The 23,602-nt window shown below is 48.0% G+C and overlaps 6 protein-coding genes across 6 annotated transcripts; 4 read left to right on the top strand and 2 right to left on the bottom strand.

Annotated features, from left to right (window-relative positions):
* Positions 1 to 2,001: 2,001 nt before the first annotated feature.
* BJ212DRAFT_1516066 (uncharacterized protein) lies at positions 2,002 to 4,508 on the bottom strand (the record flags this gene model as incomplete). Its single annotated transcript, XM_041341677.1, has 6 exons — positions 3,444 to 4,508; positions 3,143 to 3,403; positions 2,784 to 3,052; positions 2,711 to 2,738; positions 2,415 to 2,633; positions 2,002 to 2,118 (listed from the first exon to the last, which is right to left on the bottom strand). Exons 1-6 carry the CDS (start codon positions 4,017 to 4,019, stop codon positions 2,002 to 2,004), a joined length of 1,470 nt encoding a protein of 489 aa, XP_041191430.1. The 5' UTR covers positions 4,020 to 4,508.
* A 5,214-nt stretch (positions 4,509 to 9,722) lies between these two features.
* Positions 9,723 to 10,941, top strand: BJ212DRAFT_1275144 (uncharacterized protein; the record flags this gene model as incomplete). The annotated part of the gene is made up of 4 exons (XM_041331201.1): positions 9,723 to 10,169; positions 10,226 to 10,440; positions 10,501 to 10,830; positions 10,887 to 10,941. 4 exons carry the CDS (start codon positions 9,723 to 9,725, stop codon positions 10,939 to 10,941), a joined length of 1,047 nt encoding a protein of 348 aa, XP_041191429.1.
* A 490-nt stretch (positions 10,942 to 11,431) lies between these two features.
* On the top strand, positions 11,432 to 12,285 carry BJ212DRAFT_1588642 (uncharacterized protein; the record flags this gene model as incomplete). Its single annotated transcript, XM_041342438.1, has 3 exons — positions 11,432 to 11,685; positions 11,752 to 11,846; positions 11,907 to 12,285. The coding sequence occupies exons 1-3, from the start codon at positions 11,488 to 11,490 to the stop codon at positions 12,283 to 12,285; spliced, it is 672 nt and encodes a 223-aa protein (XP_041191428.1). The 5' UTR covers positions 11,432 to 11,487.
* A 416-nt stretch (positions 12,286 to 12,701) lies between these two features.
* Positions 12,702 to 14,026, top strand: BJ212DRAFT_404363 (class II aldolase/adducin domain-containing protein). The gene is made up of 7 exons (XM_041343119.1): positions 12,702 to 12,872; positions 12,928 to 12,974; positions 13,031 to 13,069; positions 13,125 to 13,373; positions 13,425 to 13,511; positions 13,564 to 13,578; positions 13,636 to 14,026. The coding sequence occupies exons 1-7, from the start codon at positions 12,722 to 12,724 to the stop codon at positions 13,912 to 13,914; spliced, it is 867 nt and encodes a 288-aa protein (XP_041191427.1). The 5' UTR covers positions 12,702 to 12,721; the 3' UTR covers positions 13,915 to 14,026.
* A 1,553-nt stretch (positions 14,027 to 15,579) lies between these two features.
* On the top strand, positions 15,580 to 16,771 carry BJ212DRAFT_1275207 (class II aldolase/adducin domain-containing protein; the record flags this gene model as incomplete). The annotated part of the gene is made up of 7 exons (XM_041331204.1): positions 15,580 to 15,730; positions 15,784 to 15,830; positions 15,888 to 15,926; positions 15,981 to 16,229; positions 16,282 to 16,368; positions 16,421 to 16,435; positions 16,493 to 16,771. The coding sequence occupies 7 exons, from the start codon at positions 15,580 to 15,582 to the stop codon at positions 16,769 to 16,771; spliced, it is 867 nt and encodes a 288-aa protein (XP_041191426.1).
* A 971-nt stretch (positions 16,772 to 17,742) lies between these two features.
* BJ212DRAFT_1482561 (uncharacterized protein) lies at positions 17,743 to 21,198 on the bottom strand (the record flags this gene model as incomplete). Its single annotated transcript, XM_041340439.1, has 6 exons — positions 17,743 to 17,778; positions 17,845 to 18,020; positions 18,079 to 20,024; positions 20,063 to 20,459; positions 20,527 to 20,872; positions 20,923 to 21,198. 6 exons carry the CDS (start codon positions 21,196 to 21,198, stop codon positions 17,743 to 17,745), a joined length of 3,177 nt encoding a protein of 1,058 aa, XP_041191425.1.
* Positions 21,199 to 23,602: the final 2,404 nt, after the last annotated feature.

Raw genomic sequence — 23,602 nt, 5'->3', positions numbered from 1 at the left:
AGGAATTTGTGGGGTAATTCAATGAGCAAGCTGGGATAAAAGACCGTTGTTTGTATATGTTAGGATGAGAGGCCTTTGCCAATCAGGGTCAAACTCATACGGTCAACCAAAGTCATTGTCAACCATCTAGTGTGACTGCCAGTGATCAAACTCGAAACTTTCACAAATCATAACAGATATATCACAAAAGGGAGATAGAAGAGGCTGATTGGCGTCTCCCAGTGAGTCATAACCTCACTTTCTCTCATCTAACAAAGACTCTTAGATTGGCCACCGTTCTCCTAAATTTAATTCTCAATCCATAGGATCACTCGATCAGCGTGCATGCGACTGCTTCCCGTCATGACACCGTAGTATAATTGCCAATATTGCTGAACCTTCCTTACTACCATCAAGCGCACCGAATATTGATTGCGATCGTCTAATACTGTTCTGCCGAGTTCACAATCCGTGGCGTATACACAACGATCCGCCCGCCTTCTCACCACGTGCAAACCTCAAGTACCATCTGATATGAAACCATCACCCAACTTTAGAAGCCCATCATCATCAATTCTAGAATCACGATCGCGGTGAACTGCAACGTTGCACGCTAGGAGAACCCATTATACATACGAGGCTGAGTCCCCGATGCCCATCGAGGCGTCTCTTTCACATAAACGGCGAGTCGATCCCGACGCACGATGGCAACACATCCGCATCGCGAAGAGAACTCTGATCCAAATCCTATTATATTATTAGAAGAAGGCGCGATCAGCCATGTGCGCATGCAAGTATGAAATCGATAATAGCACAAAGATGCGGCAAGCTCGGGCGCCCTCCTCATAGCGATGTCGCGTTTCCTATCTTGTCTCACAGGATCATGCGTCATGGATATAGATGACCGCTTCATCATTGGTAAGCTGATCAACGCGCCCCGAAACGATGGTACACGCAGGACTGTTTCAAAGACGGGGCCCTTCGTGAGTAGTTGTTCGCCTACCTGTCTGAGCGAGCTGACTACTGCCCTTGTTCCGCATGTTTCGGTGGGAGCGGTGTCGTGTGATTGTGACAATGCACATGCACGTGGGCGTTTCCGTTTCTTGGGAACATGCGGAACGGAGAAGATGATGGCTTGGGAGAGCTTCTTGTGTTATTATCGAAGTACATAGGTGAGCCATCAATATCAGTATTCAACGAATCACTGGATATGCATCGTGATGATGATTCCTCTGCTATTATCAAGCTCAATTAGATTTCGTGCGCGAAGGCGGGATATCGACATTGGAAGCTAATTAATTACATTCCTTAGGTGAACCCAGCCAAGTGTATAGGACGGCATCTGCAATAGATCTGAAAGGCTATTTGGATAAGTAGTCCATTACTTACACTTGTGTATCGTGCATCTAAACCTGGCCAGGTACAGGGACCAAAACTTGGAAGAAACTTACGGCGATGGATGCCCAGGACTTATTCGAAGCCAGGCAATGTTATCCTTGGTAGGTGACTGCGTTTGTTCCATGTGTCGGTGTGCAGGTGGAGTGCTGCGATGCGTGTGATTGTGATAATGCACATTGCACATGGGCGTGGATGTTTCTCGGGCATGCCGAATAGGGGAGGCGATCCGATAACATGGGCTGCGAATTAGTATTGAAGTGTAGGCCAACAGTCAGCGATCAAGAGAGCGATTAAATTGGATATACATCAAGGTGATCCCTCGAGGCCTCAAGTTCAATTAGATTTCGTGCGTGAAGGCGGGATAGTCAACAAGTACTAGCGAAGCTCATTAATTCCATTCCTTATGTTATCCCAGCCTTGCATATAGGACGGCAGTCCGCAGTTGATCTGAAAGGCTAACAGTTAGACCTAATACTTGGATATACCGTGTCCAAACCTGACTAGGTACTACATAAGACCTTCCCGAAGCACAGGCACTTATAGAAGAAACCTCAATTGTTGCGACGCACAAGGACCAAGAAGGATGTCCCAGTCAGGGTGGGTCATGTTCAGGTGGCTATGTGTTCAGGTGCCGTGTATTTCGGTGAGCGTATGACGACGATGCACATGTGTGTTCGCCTGAGCCCGTGGAATGAGGAGGCCATCAAAACAGGGTCCGACAACCCAGGCTGCTAAAATTTCCTATATTAGTATCGAAGTGCAAAGTCAGCAATCAATGAAAACGAAAACGGGGCGGCTGAATTGAACATTCGTATTCGTCGAGACGATCCCCTGTTATCCTCGAGCTCAATTAGATTTCGTGCGCATTTATATTAGATGTTGTGCGCGAAGGCGGGATATCGACGCTGGCACTAAAGATAATGAATTCCTTTAGCGAGCGCAGTCCCGTAGGACAATGTCCGCATTAGATCTGAAAGGCTATCAGGATAAACGTTAACGCATAGATATCGTACAGCCCAACCTGACTAGGCACGAACCTTGAGCCTGATCTTCGCCCGAACCTTAGGCACCAATGGAAGAAGACCCATTGTAATTGCGATGCACGAAGGTGGAGAAGGATGTTCCGGTCTTCCAGAGCGGGTTATCGAAGGCCAAGTACCAGGTACCAAGTACCCATACCAAGCCCGAGAGTCCAGTCCATCCAAATGAGGTTCTTCGGCTAGAAGACGCTCGATGATTAATACCAGTACATCGATCTTGGGAAGGAATCACAATCACATGACCGAGCTCGAGATGAGTGCTTCGATGCATAAGACGTCTTGACGATGCGTACGTAGGTGGTCGCGAAGATCGTTGATCGTCTTACTCGGTATAGCGTAATTGTAATTCAGTCATAATGAACGTACCCCGCCATCGCGTCGTAAGCCCATCTCGCAAGACGTTTCATTTGAGAGTATGGCCTGCCGATGGCCATGGATACATCTCGACATCGACTTCGTAACTTCCGATCAAACGGTTTATTTGATGATGCTGTCGGGAACTGCCTTTTGGGTGGGGCTTGGAGGGACAGAGACGGACTCGGAAGTGTACGGGATTGGAGTTGTTCCGGAATGAAGATCAAAGGGCCAAACGGGGGTGTTATCATCAATATTACAATCATTGCAGCACTGGATAGCTAAATTGCATTCCGAAGTTGTTCAAATTGTTTTTGTCGAATTGGTGGAATGCGTACGTGACCAGAATCTTCAAATCTGGTATTTCAAACCTCCAATTTGACCAAATGACATATGTCGGCGGCAGCATGGTCACGGATGATAGGTGGAAAAAAAATTCTTGAGCGAAGATGGTATCCGCCACGAAGGACTTCTTCTTCAATCAGAAGCTTCTCCGCACTGTGTTGACCGATTTGTTGGAGATTGTTGGGTAGCCGTGACGTTGCCCATGATGCAGGTGTGATGCCAAACGTGGAGAGAGGTGCATCGTCCGGGAGGAGGAGGCGCGGTGCAAAATGAGGTAAGGGAAACCCCTTATGCGTCGGTTAGCATCACATGAATGATTATACATACTTGAGTAGATTGGGGCCTGGCCTCTAGGACGAGTGGGTTTAAGCCGGAAGAGAATACATAGCCACAAGGCCTCGAGGCACAGAATTTCACAGCGTCGAATGTTCCTTGCAGAGATGTAGCGCGCTGCGCACGAGTACGAAATCCAAGAATTTTATTTTTGTGGGTCCGTGGATGTAAGATATTGCGCAATTTGATACGGCAGGTTAGATACAACTTGAAACACATGTGTAGACTTGGGAAAGTGATCTTGAACTTTTGTGTGTTCATTTTGCTTGGCATTGACTCGCCCGTGCGATAAGGGATTCCCGTCTTTTGGGGTTTTCCTGTGTTTCCCGAGTGATGTCGCCATATGACCGTATATGTAGACCGCCTGGGTGGGAATAGAACTTTGAAGGCGCTGTTTGTATCTGTTAGGATGAGAGGCTTCTGCCAATCAAGGCCAAACTTCAGTTGAACCAGCTGTGCTGGGTTCTCTGAGAACACCATCTGGTCCAAGACTATCTTGATCATCGCATTTGTTGCGATGTGAGGATATACACTAAGGTACCCTGAGTATTTATCCTCATATCGAAACATAAGATGCCACAAAAGGGAGACTGATTGATACCCTCTTCTTTCGCAGGATTACACACGACTTGAATCCGGATATTGACCGTGACTGGTTGGAACTGGCGCGGATGTGGCGACCAACTCACAGTCTCGTTGTCTACCATATCAGATCACCTGCTGTCCTCCCAAACTCTTGGTCCGTGGTTCCTGACATGAAACGATCACCAAAGTTTTCAAGTTCTTACTTCAAGACTCAAATCTCAAGTACATCGAATGTCAGAGTCCGTCTACTGGCTTCTCAAGCTCGCGATCTGTCGACTCACAGTATTCACCCATCTTAGAGTCTTACTACTCTGCGCCCGAGGCTTGGCAGCCAAGCCATGGTAGCGTGATTGATGCCGATATCGATAAGTACTAGTACTGATATGATACCACTACCTTCATGGCATCATTTAGGCTCGCGAATACGAACACGGCAAGTTTAACTAGTGGGTAGTAGCCTCGGCCATACCCGTACTCATACCCGTGAACACTAGTACCGATCCCCATCGAAGCATCCACCAACGAGCGACTAGACGCACGATAGCAATATCCACTCGTATCTAGAATGCAAACAAGAACATGGACGTGACGTTGCAAATCACTATTATTAGACTTGGAGCTTAATGGAAGGGAAGGTGCAATCTGTATCGGCATAGCTTTTACTAAACGTATGACTCCGAGTTTAGTTTCGGGATGCAATTATGGTGACACCATCCGGGAATGAATCGGTAAGCTCGAGCGAGTGGTTGTGTTTCCTATCTCGAGGCGGTGCGTCGTGGATAGGGGTGGGGATGACGGTTTCACTAATGGTAAGTGATCAACGCCTGTTTCAAGTATACTTTGATTTGGACTTGATATATCCCCGGGTGGATGATTGTCGTGTTTTGTGTTGTGTGCGAGCACACTAAGTGGAGAAGTCCTTGCGGTGAGTGAAGAGTCCATCAGTGAACATGTTAGGGGCCCCGGTTATACATATGATACGAAGACTGGTACCAGTGCTATTATCAGTTCCACAAACGACCAATATATATTCGATCCATATCGCATCCGCAGCGAAGAGAACCCATGTATCTAAATCTAAATCTAAATCCTATCGGTATTATTAGACTCGGCGCGATCACCTATGCATAGTACTGATCATAGCAATAGCAGAAAGAGTGATTGCGGACTCGGACTCGGGCATCTCTTCCCTTCTTTTACCGGTGACGTCACTCTTGGTGAGCATTTCTGTTTCCTATCATGATGTTGGTGAGATGATCCAGTTGGAACGTGCTCTGAAACGATCATGATGGAACAGAGACGGAGGGATGGAAGGGGCCCTTCGTGAGTAGAGTCGTTCGTCTACCCGCGGTTTACGTTTGGTTTGGATCGTTCCATGCGTTTCGGTGTGTTCAGGGTTGCGTGTGATTGTAGGGGTTCTTGGGAACGTCATAATGCGGAGCGGGGATGCACAGGTCCCGACGGCTTGGCTGTAGGGACTTGTTGCGTTAGTAGCATGCGGCTCATCAACTTGGATGAATGACTGATTGTTGTTATAATCAAGCACAGCTCCTGTTGCCATTGGTTTAATATCATCATGAAGGGTAGGTCATCAACTTGGGTGAACAGATTGTTGTTATAATCAAGCACAGCTACTATTGCTATTATGATCAAAGTGCGGCTCGAATGAACGACTGATTGTTGTTATCATCAGGCACAGCTGGTATTAGATTGCTTGCGTGAAGGCGGGATATCGACATCAGTATGTACATATTGGAAGGTAATTAATGATATTCTCTTGTGACTTGTTGAACGTTGATCTTGGCACGAAGTATTAGCGCTTGAACTTTGAAGAAACCCACTGACGAAGGCGGAGAATGGAGGGATGAATCCAGGGCCTTCGTGTGACTATGTTGTTTCGGCGAGTGGTGGTTGCACATGGGCGTTTTTTTGGGAGCGGAACCAAGACCTAGACCCGACAACTTGGTTAGGCTGGAACGTCAACCTTGTATTAGGATCGAAGTAGTAGGGATGAATGAGAATAGTTCAAGCTCTATTAGATCTCGTGCGCATGAAGAGCTCAGATTCTGTGCGCAAAGGCGGGATATCGAGGCAGTGGTACTGATGAAGCTAATGAATTCCTGATAGATCTGAAAGGTTATCAGAGGTAAACGTCAAGGGATGACCATATGCATTAGATGGAGATGGTGTATCCGAACAGAGAGACCTGATCTTCGCGGAAGGGAGGGCGGGTTGCGATGATCATTGTCAAGTGTCAGCGTACCCCGCGCTAGGTGGATCTTCGGGCTTTGTGACCGATTTGCTGTGGTTAATTATTGGATGACCGGATGGACCGGAGAGAGAAGAGGCGGTACTCCCTTTGACGATCTGTGGATTTAAATCGGAATGTACGTCCGGAATGAGATTATACCGTAACACGTTTTAGGAACGTCAGGTCACGTGTGACCGAGGCACTAGATTCAATTCCTTGTGTCGTCTCTAGTAACTCGGCACGTTTAAACCTTTTCTTTTATATTATTATTATTAAACCCAACACGCTCGTTTTCTTGTACTGGTACTTCCATCACCCCACACGCAATGGCCGGTTTCTTGCGCAAGTTTAGGAAGACTGCTGATGTTGAACATCCGGCATCGTCAAAACCCGTTGAATTCGATTCACCTCCTTCACTACCACCTCTCTTTGCTAGATTCGCGACATCCACTCTCGAATCTTCTCTCCTAGAATCCTGCATCATGCCAGTCGCAAAATCACAAGTCGAGGATGAATGGGATCCTTGGAAAGCACTCGCACCAGAGCCAAAGAAGGATCCCATACCGGAACCTCCTCGTCAGACTTTGCCTTCCCGTGTACAGCCACCATTATTGCCTGTTACCCGTCGCAAGTATACGGGACCGGGTTTAACACCTCAAGTGAAACCCGCTGGTATGTCCCTTTCTTTAATCATACCTTCATGTTTTCATACCTCGAACAGACCCCGACGCGCACCAAATCCGTGCTGTTTCCACACGACAGGATCACCTTTCCCCTATGACACCCCAACACCCCTCAAAAATATCAACCCACCCCCCTCCTACCGGTTCCAGTTCAAGCAGCAGCAGTAATCACACAGATGCGACTCGCTTCACACATTCCGGTTCCTCTTCAAGCGCGTTTACGTCCACCAGTTCAATCGCCCCGGCTATCAAGGTAAGCTGTCTTTTTGTTTTTAGCCGTACACGTTCTGGGGAGGTCTATGCATTCATCTCATGCCGCCGTCGCACGATGCGCTCGTTTATTGCTCCCGCCTTGTGAAATCTACTTCATCTCCGTCCTTCGAATGCCGTTGACATGTTTGACTTCTTTAGCACCTTGACGTCACTTTCCCTCAAGGTCGATCGCCATCTACTTCGGCTCAACCACAAAGATTGGCGGCAAACCCTACTAACCCGGTTAGTCCTCCTTCTAGATTCCCTGGTAGCTCCAATTATACTTTTATCTTTATTTTTCATTGGTGCTAGTGACTAACCTTTTTCTCTAGAACGTTACCTCGCAACCCGCTGTTTCTCCTATTAGTACCGCCCGAACTCAGGCTTTGACTCAGACTCGTCCCTTGTCTGTTGTCCCAGCACCTCCTCCATCTGCACGTCCGCCTGTGCTGGCCGACAAAAATCTTCAACGAAATTTAATGCCGACTACGACTCTTATGACAAAGACTGCTACCCGATCGCCTAGTGCTCGCTCCACAACGACGGCGGTCGCGCCGCCTTCTAGCGCCGCTCGTTTGTCAGTGGTGTCATCTTCTACTGCCGCTCCGGCTCGTTCACCTTCTACCGCTCGTACTACTCCCCATCGCGCGCCCCCAAGTACTCGCACGTACGCGATACCTCCTCGCCCGAACACCCAACCCCTCCAACTCAACTTGAACCACTCAACTTCGATAGAACTCAGCGCCGCTCCCATCCGGAAAGGACCGTTGATTTTGCTGCTATGGCTATCGGTCAGGACCAAGTTGCATCTATCGGGCAACAAGAAAATCTATCGCCCAATCAAAATCCAAACCCATCGACCAACCAACGCACATCCATTATACACCAAAACGCCCTCGCTGGCAGCCAGCGCCGTCAAGCACCCATGATCATCAAGCACCAACAAGCACCCACACCCATCAGCCCACATGACAACTCTGTGAACACTACGTGCATATCCGCACCATCAGCGCGACGTGTCGTAGATCATGATCATGGGACGCTTAGTTACCCGTCTCCTCCCGCGGAACATAAAAGTCTAGAGCGTGCTGGTGGAAGGGGTGTTAATGTGCCTTCTGTGCCTTCCACGGAGCGCACGCCTGTGCCTTTGTCAGCTGCTTCGACGAGTGTTCCTTTCAGTTCGGAGCGTATTGGATTGGCGCGCGGGGGGTCGGAGCGTATCACTTCTTCTGCACAGGGACAGGGACAGGGACAGGGACGTATTTTGGCTTCGGGCCCGGTTGGGCGTAGTCCGTTTGCTTTTGAAGCTGGATCTGAAGCTGGAAGACGTATCTCTTTGGACGTAGGACCTGGGCGTTCATCAGACGCACCAACAGGGCGATCCGACGCAGGTCCCCCACCAAGCCGTATCAGGGTCTCATCAGACGCAAGTGCACGCATGCCCCCGCCCCCACCCGCCCCCATGCGCAAACTCAGCCGAGCGACAAGCAAAGAAAGCCTCAAGCCTCGTGTGTTGACGAAATCGCGGCCTCCTACTCCTTCATCCTCCACTTCCACTCCATCTATGCCTGCCAAGTTGGTACTTAAGAAAGTATCGACAGAGGCGTTGTTCTCGGAGGATACGTTGTTTTTGGAAGAGGACCCGTTCAAGAAGGCTGAGGGGGTGCAGGTTGTTAAGATGCATGGAAGTGAGGAGGGGGCTGCGAGGCCGGTGACGCCTTCAAGACCCAAATCTCCTATGCCGCCGAGGCCCAAGTCGCCTTTAACCCCTGACTCCCCCGAAGGCTATAAATCCGCACGGACCCAGCGTCGAGGACAATGGCTCGAGAAGACGCGTCCTCCCCTTGTCGCTGACACGATCGCTCAGCAGGAAGTGATGACCAAGGAAGCTGAGCTTCTTCAAGAGGAGGAAGATGTCCGTCTTAGGAAAGCGGAGGAGGTGCGACAAAAGGAAGAAGAGGCACGCCAAAAAGCGGAAGAGGAACGCATGGAGAAGGAGGCAGAAGAAAAGCGATTGAGGGAAGAAGCTGAAGAGAAGCAACGATTGGAAGAAGAGCTCGCGAGGAAGCCTCCCACGTTCTACCCTATCGTTTCGCATCTCGCTGATGCGCTGCTCCTCCCGCATCTCCTCGCGTATCTGACATTTGGTGATTGGTGTGCACTGTATGCTGCGAACAAGGAGGTGAGGGTTCTGTTTGAGAGTCGAGTGTTGAGGGAGTATGTGCTTGAGCATTTCTTGGGGACTGTTGGGTATAACAAGTGGAGCTTTGAGTGGGCGGAGCCGCTTGCCCTGTCTCTCAAGGTTAGTCCTCCCTCCTGTATGATGCGATGCGATGTATTAACGCAAAGCTAAAGGACCTAAATGACTACATGCGAGGCGTCTCGATGCCCACGCACCAATACGGTCAACTAGCAGAGGCTTATCTCCAGCCCCGTATCCCCAACCCCGCAACTCCAGGAGAACGTCCCAAAGTCGTGATCCCGGATATTCTGTCGCTCGCTATGACCACTCGTGCATATACAAGAGTCGTGCTGCGGTTGAGGGCGCAAGCTGAGAGCGATGCGCGGGCGTTTGCGAGGTCGCATATTACTAGTCCTGTATCGTCGAGGCCTGCTACGCGTGACGGGCAAGTGGTGCGGTCTTTCTCGAGTCGTACGCCATCTCCGACATCGTTGTATTCCCATGGCAAGTCGTCCTCGGTCTCTGCTTCGACTAGGGGGGCGTTCCGATCTCCCTTGGTCCGACTCCACCGTGCGCCGCTCTTGCGGGTGTTCGTTCCTTCACCTGAAGGGGAGTGGTTATCTGATTCGAGTGTGGTGGAGTGTGAAGCTGAGCTGAAGAGGGCTGGTGTGTTGAAGTTGTTGAGGGTTGGTGATGTGGTGTGGGATGTTGCTGTGGGTGATGAGGGGAATTCGGGGAGAATGGTTTGGGATGGGAGTTATCTCGTGGTGAGTCCTCTTTGATCATTATGTGGGATGTGGTTGGCTCATGGTGTGCGTTTTAGGACCTTGATTACAAGTACTCGCCGATGGGCGAGCTGTCTCCTTATTTCCACAGTCTCGCGTTCTCTCCGTCGTATTTCCATCGCGTCATTCGGACGGGTGTTAATGCTGCTTTGAACCCGACGGGTAATCCTATTGTTTATTTGGATGTTAGTCCTTGGGGCCAGGAGCTTGCTGCGAACTTGCAGTTGTTGCAGGATAGAGCTACGACAGCGACGTGAGCCCTCTTTCTACTAGTCTATCAAAAAAAAAGTATGCTAAACATTGATTTGAATAGCCCTCACGGAACGCTTCACAGCGTCGTCCACTGGCTACACCGTTCCTCATTCACGATCCGACCCCCCGTCTCGCCGCACCACCCACACGCCTATTCACATAGCCAAAATTTACGCCTCCCGATCCCAAATGTTGCCGGCTTTTTCATTGATCCTGGCTGGTACGGGACTGTGATCGTCGAAGCCGAAGGCACGAACGAGGGTCTTTCAGATTTCCAAGCGCGATGCGGACCTGGTGCGTTCCCTCCCCGCGCGGATAATGTTACGTCGAAAATGAGGAATGAGAAGGAGAAGGGGAGTAGACGCGTTTATAGGGTCTTGAGGGAGAAGAGGTGAGTTTTTGGTTTTTTTTTCGTGTTTTTCGTCGGGGGCTTACATGATTTGGTAGTCGTCCTGGTGAGATCTGGATTCGGGCAGTTCGGGAGAAAGAACGAGTGATGTGATGTGACTCTTGATTATCGTTTTCACAAGTTGTGATTTTTTCCTCTTACGCATTTTTTTTAATGATGGCTGTGCCGGTACCTCTTCTGAACATTTCTTCATGTTCTCGTTCTCGTTCTCGTTTTCGTTTTCGTTTTCGTTTCTGTTTTCTCGTCTCGTCGGGCACCTGGTCGGAACCATTTTACAAACATCGCGAATAATTTTTTTTATCGCGCACCTATTCAGAAAATTTTCTCTTCTTTCTCATCGCGCCCCTCGCTCATTCATTTCTGGATACCGCGGCGTGTTTTCTTTCATAGAGATACATGTACAAGCATAGTTATTCCCTGGATTATGTTTTAGGCTTTACATTTTCCGACTAGGATCGATAGTTTACTTACTCATTAGCATAAAAATCAAGGCACGTGATCGTGACGCGTTCCGTTCTCGTTGTGTTCGTTCATATCTGTCTGCGGGAACTTTCATTCATTCTTTCGCCGCGCCGCCAGTGATCAGCAGGTCTGTCATATCGTCCATACCAGGTTCAGATTCCATCAGCGGTCACCAAAATGTTCCACGGCGTGCTTCAACTCATGACACTCCTCACGCTCAAGCTAGTCTCCGCGTCCTTGTACCCCATCCAGCCTATCCAGAACACCGTGTATTACTCTGGACAGAGTGCTCTAACGAAATGGATAGATGATGGGACGTATCCACTGCTTACCGATATGGGGGGGATTACCATAGAGCTTTATTGTGATTCTGACGTGCGTTATTCTTCCCCTTTGGACTTGACGGATCGTCACGGTGATTTTAATTTTTTTTGTGTGTAGACATACCTCGCGACGCTCGCTAGGAACGTCACCCCTGGAGCTATGTCCTGTCAGTTGGATATACCTAGGAGTGTTGTATATGATGGCTCGAATTTGTACGTGATTTAATTTAACCAGGTGCAACGCTCACGCTCACCCTTGACTCGGACACACAGCACTCTGCGTTATATCACGAATACCCCATACGATATGATCATCTACAGCGCGGACTTTAGGATCGCGGTCCAAGGCGACTCTCTTCCAACCGCGACACACCTGAATGCGAGTTCTGTGACGAGCTCTAGTAGTACTACAAGCGAAAATCTATTTTTTCAGGCAACCACCACGCCTTCCTCGTCTTCCGGTTCAACGCCATCGCCATCTCTAACAAACCTCGCGATACCCCCCCTCCGTCCAGGCGACGTCGGGAACATCGATCAACCCTCTAGGAGCAGACTCGGAAACGCAGCTGGCCGAATCGATATTGAAAAACTCAAGTTTCGGGTGGTGTTTATCCTTTGGCCTGCCTTGTTGGGCGTTACTATGGCTCTTTGATCATTGTGTTTGTGTCTTTTTTTGTCTTTTTCTTTAATTTTCGATTTTCGATTTTGTGTTTTCATGTCATGTAATGGGGTGACGGATAGGAGTACGATAATGAGAATGAAAGAAGGGACGTTGTATTTGGTCTACCAATTTAAACGGCCCGGGGAGAAGCACATTGCATATATACGCCTTTGTAAAATGTGTGTGAGTGCGATAAGCTGGCTTGTTCATGTGATGAACGCCCCAGGTTCGAAGCCGCAGTTGCGGAGTTACAGCTATGCCGCATCTGCTTCTAGCCTGACCCAGTCGGATCTTTTGCCAGTGTGACGATGACATCGATGGCATATGATCAAGCTTGCAAGCGCTCGTCGACATGGTTAAATAATGATAGAAGTTGGGATCTACTATCATAGACCTCTTCGTTTGAAATCCTACATCCACTGTTATCATGCCTGCACCATCGAGGGACACCAACAATATTTCTACAAGGACAGAGAAGGATTTTCCGAGGGGTATACCGCCTCCTCAGACCTTCTCTGACCCATTCGAACAACGAGCTTTCTTGAAATTTCGCCTGGCTCAAGCGTATCGTATCTTTGGTGAGCTCGTTGTTTTATCGTAACAGGAAGTGCTCGTTTTTATTATGCAATGCAGCAAAGTATGGCTATGATGAAGGCGTCGCTGGACATATTACTGTTCGGGTAAGAGTGATACTGATAACATGGTATGCGTGACATTCTAATTGCTTTATCGAAAGGACCCTATCAGATCAGATTGTTACTGGGTCAACCCCTGGGTAATCAATTATCGTGCCAAGATAAAATCATGATATTTACCATGAGTTAATACAGGGTGTTCACTTCAAGCTCATCCAGCCCGAGCTCCTCCTTCTTGTAGACCACGAAGGGAAAATACAGGAAAAGGAATCTGGGCCCTCCCGGTACCTCAATCGGGCGGCATATATGATCCATTCAGCGGTTCATGAAGCTCGCCCTGATATTCTCTGTGCTGCGCATTCGCACACTATACATGCTAAGGCGTTCAGCGCTCTTGGGGTGCCCCTTGATCCTATTACTCAGGACAGCTGTGCATTTTATAAGGTATCTCGGCTCATCATTCTCGAGGAGATGTCCCGTTCAATGAATCCATAGGATCATTCCCTATATAGCGAGTTTCGTGGCATCGTCGAGGACCATGAGGAAGGTCTGGCTATAGCAAATGCTCTGGGTCCAAACAAGGTCTGTTGCTGCACCGATTTGCATACTTGTGTCGATACTCACGAGATTCCAGGCTGTTATCCTCCAGGTATATTTGAGAGCTCGGTCGAACGTTCTCACCTGCTTATCATGTCTCTCCATATAGAACCACGGGATCCTTGTCGCCACCAAATCGATTGAATCAACCGTCTTCTTTTTCATCTCTTTGGAAAAGTGCTGCCAGGTTCAAATGCTAGCGGACCAGGCCGCCGCTGCTCGTGGACTGAAACCAAGCGTTATTGATCCAGAAAATGCGGCTGACACGCATAAACATCTTGGATCTGAGATGGGAGGCTGGTTCAACGCGATTCCCGAGTTTCAGCTCTTGGAACACGAGGAAGGAAAGAAATTCGAGTACTTGCCTGCACAGAAGGAGAATATGTAGCTGACCTATTTACCAATTCGGAGTCCCTAAGCACCTAGCAATATCCCTGTCAGTTCTTTGATCTACTAAAACATGGCTAGGTAATGCAAAATGAATGCTAAGTTATCATTTCCTCTAGTACTAAAACATACAGGCCGTGCGCGGATTCCACGCGGAGCATCTCTGTAAGGTCTAAGACAGGCCGGTCACCAGAGTATATGGAAGCGAAACCGTGAAATCTAGAGGGCTGTTCATCGAGAGGGATGAATGGTACTAAGGTGCCTTGCGAAAGACAGGGTAGCGAAGGGAAATGTGTATCAGGCCCGGGGTTCCCTTTATGTACTTAAATTCATAAGCGGAAGCGTTGTATAAGTAAACTTTGACTAGGCAGATTCCATCCTGCCTCAGGTGTTATCAATATCTATCATCTCAGACACGCCAACATCGTTCCTTATCATATCACATTCGTTTTCGATTATCTAACGTTACAACGCACCTACATCCTACAAGAGGTCTCCACACTGTAAGGCTGAGTGTGAGTTGGTTGGGGAATGGTTTCGAGACGAGTGGATAGAAACTTGAGAAAAGACTTAGGTATAAGACACGTTATTCTTCTGTTGGCTTCGGGGTTGAAACGCGCTCGATTCCACGACGATCACATGAGTACGGGCGGCTTTCATAAGTACGAGTTTGAAGGTGTAAGGCTGACCATGAGTTCGAAGGGGAAAGCCTTGAACGAGATGTTGACGAAATAAGACGTATAGTTAGATAGCGCGAAAATGACAAGACGAGTCGTTTGTGAGACTGAGACTTTCGTTGGAGTGTGCTTTGGAGCGGGGAATCAGCGCATGAGATTCTGCTGGTGCCATGAGTGTCCATGAGCTGTATATGTACGTTTTCGAACATTTGGTTAGACCACAACGAGCAGGGTAAGCATATGGTGATAATGAACTGAAGGGCGAAAGCAAGGGAATCGTGGAAAGTGAGCACGAGGTAAGATGATGAAGGAAAATGGAGAGGGTTGTATCTGCGTGGCTCGGATGCGAAGAGTTGTGCCCCTCGCATCAGTGAGTCACGTGGACTGCTTCGAGCCGGTTCGAGCGCCTTTGTTTTGGAGCGTGGTCAGGGCGTAAAGGATATACTATCCTTACAAAGGGGAGAAATAGCTCGTGCCCTGTAGAGTACAAGGTAAGTAACATAAAAGGAAATAAGGATATCCGCATATCTCGGATGCGAAGAGTAAAGCTCTTCGGCATCGGTGAGACATGGACTGTGTTTGTGTTCGCTTCAGGTGCTGGTCGGTGCGTAGAGAACACGGGGTCCTTACAACACCCCTTCGCACTCGCAGACCCTAGGTTCTTATCTAGGTTCTTACATGCCTCACCTTACGCACGAGAGCAGAAAGAGCCCAGACACTCAGGCTGCTCACCCCCACTTGCGTTGTCGCTCGTTTGAAGGTGTGTGTATCGCACAATTTATTAGGGTTCACTTTGGAGCGTCATACAGTTGCGGAGTTACAGTTATGCTTCTAGCCCGACCAAGTCGGACCTTCAATGAGCTTTTGTGATGATGGGATCCATAACGTATGATCAAGCTTGCAGCGTTCGCTGACACGGTTAAATCGCAATAGAAGTTCAAGTTAGGGTCTATCTCGTCTGGAATCCCACATCCACTAGTACTATTATCATGACCGCACTATCGAGGGATGCCAACAACATTTCTACAAGGATAGAGAAGGATTATCCGAACGATATACCTCCTCCTCCGATCTTCTCTGACCCACTCGAACATCGATCGTTCCTGAAATTTCGCTTGGCTCAAGCGTATCGTATCTTTGGTGAGTTAATAGTTATCGTAATAGGGAGCGCCCCTCGTTATCATGCAACGCAGCAAAGTACGGCTATGATGAAGGCGTCGCTGGACATATTACTGTCCGAGTAAGAGTTGACAGTGATAACATGGTGTATGTGACATTCTAATTGATTCGTCGAAAGGACCCTATCAGACCAGACTGCTACTGGGTCAACCCCTGGGTGATTGATATCCTGCCAAGATAAAATCATGATATTTACCATGAGTTGCCACAGGGTGTTCACTTCAAGCTCATCCAGCCCGAGCTCCTCCTTCTTGTAGACCACGAGGGAGAAATACAAGAAAAGGAATCTGGGCCCTCCCGGTACCTCAACCGGGCGGCATACATGATCCATTCAGCGGTTCATGAGGCTCGCCCAGATATTATCTGTGCTGCGCATTCGCACACTAAATATGCTAAGGCGTTCAGCACTCTTGGGGTGCTCCTTGATCCCATTACTCAGGACAGCTGTGCATTTTATGAGGTATCTCATGCTCATCGTTCTCAAAGAGATATCTTATTCAATGAATACATAGGATCATTCTCTATATAGCGAATTTCGTGGCATCGTCGAGGACCGCGAGGAAGGTCTTGCTATAGCGACTGCTCTGGGTCCAAACAAGGTCTGTTGGTGCGCCGATTTGCATACTTGTGTCGATACTCACAAGATTTCAGGCTGTTATCCTTCAGGTATATTTAAGAGCTCGGTTGAACGTTCTCACCTGATTATCATAACCCTCCGTGTAGAACCACGGAATCCTTGTCGCCACCAAGTCGATTGAATCAACCATCTTCTTTTTCATCTCTATGGAAAAGTGCTGCAAGGTTCAAATGCTAGCGGACCGGGCCGCTGCCGCTCGTGGACTGAAACCCCGTCTTATTGACCCAGAAAATGCGGCTGACACGCATAAACAACTTGGATCAGATATGGGGGGTTGGTTCGACGGGCTTCCCGAGTTTCAGCTCTTGGAGCACGAAGAAGGAAAGAGATTCGAGTACATACCTGTAAAGAAGGAGAATATGTAGCTAACCTGTGTACCAATACGGAGTCTTGAATCACCCAGCAATGTCCCTCCCAGTCTTTGATCCACTTAAGAATAGCTAGGTGATGTGTCATCATTTCCTCCACAGAAACATTGTAGTGGGGTGGTCTAGCGCAGGCCCTCAGAAGTGCCAGGGGTCCTGGCTCGTAGTCGGAATACAAAGAAGAGATTCGAGTGCTTACCTCAGCTGCACAGAAGGAGAATATGTAGCTCAAGAGGTGGGTAAAATAAGAGTTCATGACATATACCTGATGTAACTTCGGACGGGTCCCCCCCCACCGTGACAGCGTTACAGTCACCGTAATTTAGCCATATATAGTAACTATCTCGATCACAAATGAGAGGTCTGGGAGCAACAACATCGACTGAAAGCGAGTGATACACAAGCACACAGTGATAACTACAATGCAGAAAGACAACTAAACAACCAACAAACTAAGCTGGAGGGATGTACGTGCTCGTTTGGAGGCCTGGGGGAGAGACCCAGCAGACTCAAGGGCAGGACATTTAGGACGAGATCCTGATGCTACAGGTACGTTCTCCTTGTCCTGCTCAGATGAATCTCCATATGAGGGCTGCCAGCGATCCTTCGGGATGTGCGAAGCGCCCTGCTCAAGATCCGTAAGTTTCATCACCCTCCAAACACTTACTGGCAATGGGACCCCCGCCTCTCTATGTCCAGGGATAGCATACTCCTTGTGCTGGTCCAGGATGTGTGCTGTCATATTGTAGTGCCACACAGCTTCGATGGGGAGAATGGGTACTTTTCATGTGGTCTTGCCGGGTTGAGGAGGGAGCACAGGGTGACAAAGTCCGCATTTGAGGGGTAAGTTGTGATAGGGCTTGTTTTTCGATCCAGAATCGACAGATCCATACCTGAATGTGTGCTTGTACTTGCACCCCATTTCCCAGGTAGGCGCCCTGCTACTTGGAACCGTGATTCTGATGGTACACTCAGGCACTCCAGAACAACTGCAGAATCCACACGGGCTTGTAAGACCAACCTGGTTACGATAAGTTAGTAAAGGAAGATAATAGATATAGAAAAAAACTCACCTCTTGCTTCAAAGGTAGCTCCTCAGGAGTGTTGGTCATTGTGTGTAGTATATGGCAACCTATGTGATCCCGCATGTCAAGGACCTTGGCGTCGCAAAGTGGACACATTATGATGCATTCCCCTTTGGATGCTGTGAGTTGGCTGCTGGCCTCAACAGAAATGACTGCTGGAGTGCCTGACAATATAAACTTATGGTTAGAAAACAAAGCACAAACCACAAACACAAAACATACTGTCTGCTAGTCGGTAAGGGAACATATTTGGATCTGATGACATGACAGCCGCGATAGACTTCAGGTTGACCTTCAATTTGTTGGCTTTGGCCCAGAGGAGTTTGCAAGCTGCTTGCATTGCGTCCTGAGAGATCTTCCAAGTACTTTGGCCACCATTCACTTGAGTGAACTTGTCAGTATTGATGTTGTCCTTCAAGCAAATGAAAGTAGCCTCAGGGTTGACTGGTTCAACGAGGGAACCAGGAACGGTGACCATAATGACACGTTCTGTATACTCCGATGTTCCTTGAATGATGGAACGTGCTTTGATGTATCCGCCATCCCATAAAAATGATTGAGAGCTGTCAGAAGAAGGGTTAGTTGCCACAAGACTGAGTAGTTGACCAGTTATCTTAGCCATAGTTCGCAATGCCTTCATCATTGTCATGTTGATTGACATGCAGGAGATGTTGTTGAGGCTGGCAGTGGTAGAATGAAGTATGCCAATTGAAAGAGTGCGACCGGAATGAAGGACAGTGAGAAAAATGTCCCCAACGAGAAAGAGATTGTGATCAGTGATACAACCCACAGATACATCAACACGTTTGTTAACTTTAGTATAACCTCCACGGACATGCTCAAGTCGATTAAGGGACTTGGAAATAAAATCCTTGTTGATCACAAGACGGCATATCATCTGCTTGTGGATCCACCGTCCTTTGTATAGGAGGTAATCTTCAGGGTGTATTCCAGGCCCTTGTGGCAAAGCAGGGGTCGAAGGGTCATGAGAGATGTGCTGAGAAGATGAGGAGGGAGCAGGGACATCAGTGAAGGATTCGTCAATCAATGACTCTTGGAACATGAGCATCATTTCTTCATCGTCATCGCCTCCTGCCAAGACCCCAAGATCAGCAACTGCATGGTTAGTGTGGTCGTGATCCTTGTCTACTAAGACTGTCTCTAGACACTGAGAGGGAGGGGCGATCACAACAGGAGGAGGAATATTAGGAACTTCACTGGTATCCTCAAGGTCATCGTCCATGGTTATTCCAAGGTACCTGTTCTGTCCAAATGGACAAAGCATATCGACACCAGGTACACTGAAAAGCTCCCTGAACGAATAATGAGTTGGCTGGAGCTGGGACATGGTGAGGATGGAAAGGGCTGCGTCATGACCATTGTGCCATGCCAATGGCAGATCACACCAGCCAGAGATAATATCGCCCTTCCAGACCTCACGATTGATATGATCAATGCCTTCCTGACATGTAAGTTTGAGGCGCCAGTGGCCTGGGTCAAGTTCTGGGTGATGCCTGAAGACAGCATCAATATCCTTCGCAGCTCCTAAATGATCAAGAGCCTGAGCATATGAAGATGCAGAATTATGGCCCCCAATCATGCGTGTGCGCACGAAAAGAATCTCGAGGGGATCATCCCCAACATCCCCAAGGAAAAAAGGAGCGTGTGGGTCCAGTGCTTGTTGCTTAGTGAGGCAGAATGCAGAATTCTTTACCATCATCTGTAGGTCATAATATAATTGATAGGACATGAATGACCGTTGATGCGTGTGGAAGAAGGCGAAAGCAAGATGAGAGTACCGACTGAGCAGCATGAATTGTTCGGATAGGGAGAGAGAAAGATTGGTAAAAGGCAGGAGGATGGACTCTAGAAGAGCACTAAGAAGAGCGATTGATTGGAGATCTGTGTGAGTGTCGATATTGGTCGAAAATGAGTCGTTGACAATGGCATGCCGAGATTTGGAGAACTCGATAATGGCAAGCATGAGCTCGACTGCACAAGGGACATCTTGAGGATCATCTGGGTAGAGAAGTTTGGTGACAGCTGCTTCGTCAAAGGCAGGTAGCCACACGAGATACCATGCAAGCATCATTGAGTTAATGATGCGACCATTATTGAGCACGACACCCGCAGGAGATTGAAGGAGAGTGCATATGCCTGTGTTTAAGCTGATTATTAAGCATTCAATGTAAGCAAAAGCAGTGACTTATGCTTGAATATGTGTTTGAAGTCGAAATCAAGCATCACCTCATTATCGCCTGTGAACAGATTCAATCCCAGCATGTTGATGAGTGTACCATACAAATCCGAACTCTCAGAGAGCGGACTCTTGACGAACAGCCTATGGCCAGCAGTGTGGTGAGTAGCATCGCCATCAGTGGCAACTGACCAGACTGGTCCAACCTGTGCCGCTGCCCCAGTGGTGTTCCATCGATCAATGGCTTTAGTGAGGATCTGCTCCATGTCATTGGCATTCTCGCTCTTGCAAGTGGGAGCAGCTAAGATGGGGAATATTTCGTCCCGGCCAAAACATGAGGCCCCCATAACAGTTAGTTCCTTGCCCAGATGGACATGACTGTCATGGATCTTCTGAGCAATGTTGACTGCAGATTCGTAAGTGCAGAGAACAGGGTTGACAAGGTGTGAGTGTTTCCAACATAGACCACCAACCTTGTTGTACTTGCTGAAATGGACGGCCATCTCCTTGAGTGTGGAGTGTGCAAAGGGAAGGGATAGCAAGTTTCTGGTTCAGTGCGAAGAGAAGTTGATGACCACCAAGCCTGTAGATAAGGGTGGCAATATCCAGGTCAGTCGCATCATACCCCCGAGGATGGTATGCGCCCTCAAGGGCATCCTCTAGTTTATTGACTATCTGACGGATACTGGCACCGTTGCGTAAAGCAATGTTGATAATCTGTTGAAGGTGAGGAATGTCTCGTTCGGATACAGCCATGAGCAGTCGATTGTAGTCATCGAGCTGCGTGAGCGCACTCATATACTTGCGCAAATCATTCAGCTGCTAATCAGAGTTAGTATGTACACAAAAAATAAATAAAGCAGATGTACCTGCAGCTTCAACTGCTTGATTTGTTCTGCGTAAGTCCTTGCAACATCCTGCACATGTGCAAGACCTAAAAATTTGTAGTTAGTGTGTGCTTTTGGAGTGTGTGCAATGTCTGCCAGACATTCGACGTGAAGAGGGATCTCAGTGCATTCATCACAGGGAGTACCATATGACAAGCAGTGCTTAGACTGGAGGCGAAGAGCACTAGGATTTCGAGTGTCTATGAAGAAGGGTAGGGCGTCTGGGCCATTGTGATAGTGCTCCCAAGGAAAGAGCATAATGAAAGGGTGGAGGTCCTCTGGCCAGACGACAGGAACTCCAGTGCAGACACTATTAAGAGCAGGTGCAGGTGAGAGAGCACGACGAGGTCTGCAGGCATATGATGTAAGTACGTATTAAAGCCAAAACGAAACATACCTGTGATCAGACGTAAGACTCAGGGAACGAGACAAAGGTGCATCAGACACGGTCCAATCAAGCACAGGTTTGTTTTTGTCAGTTGATGCCTTGATGCACTTGCGGCTGCCTCAATGGCTGCTCAACAAGCTGAACTGCCCAGGATATCAGAGAGGAAGTTGGGATGATATGCTCATTTAGACCCATTCTTGGCAGTCAGGGCAGAGCAGCCTCCATCGTTGTTGGGTACCGATGGTTACCGGTAGTACCTTAGCCATGTACACATTGTAGAGCGAGTCTGGCGTGTTTATTAATAGTTGTTCCTCAATATTAATCTCGGAATCAGGGACCAAGAGAGAAGATGAGCCTTGCGAGTCTGAATCTGATTGGCCCCAGTACGAGCTGGGACCTCAAGAAGGAGGCAATAAGTTAGGGAAATCTTGCGAGTATGCCATGGTATCTTCCGATAATTGTATGTTGAAGTCTATGCCTGGGCTATTAGAATGCCCAGACGCTGATGAATCTGTATTGGGGTCTGATCCGATGAAGACCGTTGTTTGATGCGAGGTGGCTATATGCGCCTCATTTCTGATGGGAGCCGAGTTTTCGTAATGTGCTGAGAAATTGGACTGAGTGTGTGCATGCAACATAGAATACATAATGAATGAGAGTATGCAAAAATGAACAAGTTGTTACTGATGATGGTGTGAGGGAGAGAGATGAGGCGCGTCAATACATGTATGAGGTGCGTCATATCAATATTGACACATCGCATTATATTGGTCACATGTTCTCAATTTTTACAACTGGAAACATTGATTTGGCTAGTAGCGTCATTGCACACTTTGATCTCATCAATCTGACTATCTATATGTGTTCTTAAGTAGCAAAAATGGGGGCCTTACAGTGTTCAGTTAAAGAATTTATTAAGATCCTAGACCGCTGTCGAGGAACTCAGAACACTGCTCTCGAAACTTCAAGTGGCTGTATATTAAGGTTTTGTAGATTATATAACAACGAGCCCCATGTTGGGAATTAAGGTTTCACTCACCTCTTGATGTAGCTGACCTATTCATCAATACAGAGTCTTGAAGCACCTCACAATATCCATACCAGTCCTTGATCCACTAAAATATGGCTAAGTAATGTAAAATGACTGTTGTCATTTCCTCTACAGAAACATTGTAGTAGGGTCTATGCGTTGCTGTTAGTTTTCGTGGTGAGTCACAGGAGATCAGCTCTTTATTTATAGTAAATAATTGCTGATCATACAAATAGTAGCAATGATACATTTGAAGCTATTTGGGCTTGAACCCGAAGGGTTCATGACCCGAAACACCATTTCGAACCTGGAGGAAAGACCATGATGAGCCATGATTCCCAACAAGCCCAAAGGAGCCCTGCGACGCGTCAGGTGCAGCATGGACTCCTACCTCACAAGGAGAAGGGTGAGGCAAAAAGGAGATAGAGACGTACTGATTAGTGCGCTGGAGGCATTGTATATCTGGTGAATCCTTCGAGCACTGGTGACTCTTGAAGATATGGTGCTAATATTAGCACATGTTTGCGCAGATATATGGTGAAAGCTTCACTGGACCATCTTCCTATTGATTTCACCACGTCGAAGGGGATTCCGTGAAGTAAATATTCCAGTGTCCCGCCTATGCGCAAGCCATGTCCCTTGAGATTCCCTAGACCAGCTCTTTTCACAATGCTGCTAATCTGCTTCAAGAATTCGTTCCGCGTCAATGGCCTTGGTCCTTTGGCATGCTTCCATGTAAAAAGGTGATCATTGATTTGGGGATCATTTATTGCGAAGTGATGGAGCAGCGCATCTTTAGGATCCATCTGATTGTCTTGTTGTGCCCAGTGAACGCTTTCCCCCACTGTGGACACCTTGGTGTGTGGTAGAAATATCTTGGTAGCGTGGAAATGATGCCTGTCCTCAACATCAAATTCTACGTCTGCATGTTTAACGTGCTTCTCTGGATCAAAACCTTTTATGGTCTTCGTGGTGAGTTCTCCTAGTTGACATAATGCATAGAATGCTGTTGTTAAACATGTGTATATTGCAGCGTCGAGCAGAGTTCCTAGGTCAAGGTGTGAACGGATCTCAAGGATGAGCTTCACTGTAAACAGTTCTCTCCTGGTGCGTTTAGATGAGGGAGGGGTAACTTTCATTGCGCCATCTAACGACACATTCAGCTGATCCTGATTGACATTCCAAGCTTGGCCATGCAATGTGTGCCATGCTTTGATGGCATAAACATAGTTGGTGAGTGTTTT

The sequence above is a fragment of the Suillus subaureus genome (genome assembly GCF_016647635.1).
Source record: "Suillus subaureus strain MN1 chromosome Unknown BJ212scaffold_23, whole genome shotgun sequence".
Classification (NCBI taxonomy): Eukaryota; Fungi; Basidiomycota; class Agaricomycetes; order Boletales; family Suillaceae; genus Suillus; species Suillus subaureus.
The sequence above is the reverse complement of the archived record's forward strand: the minus strand, read 5'-3'. Positions and strand labels throughout refer to the sequence as shown.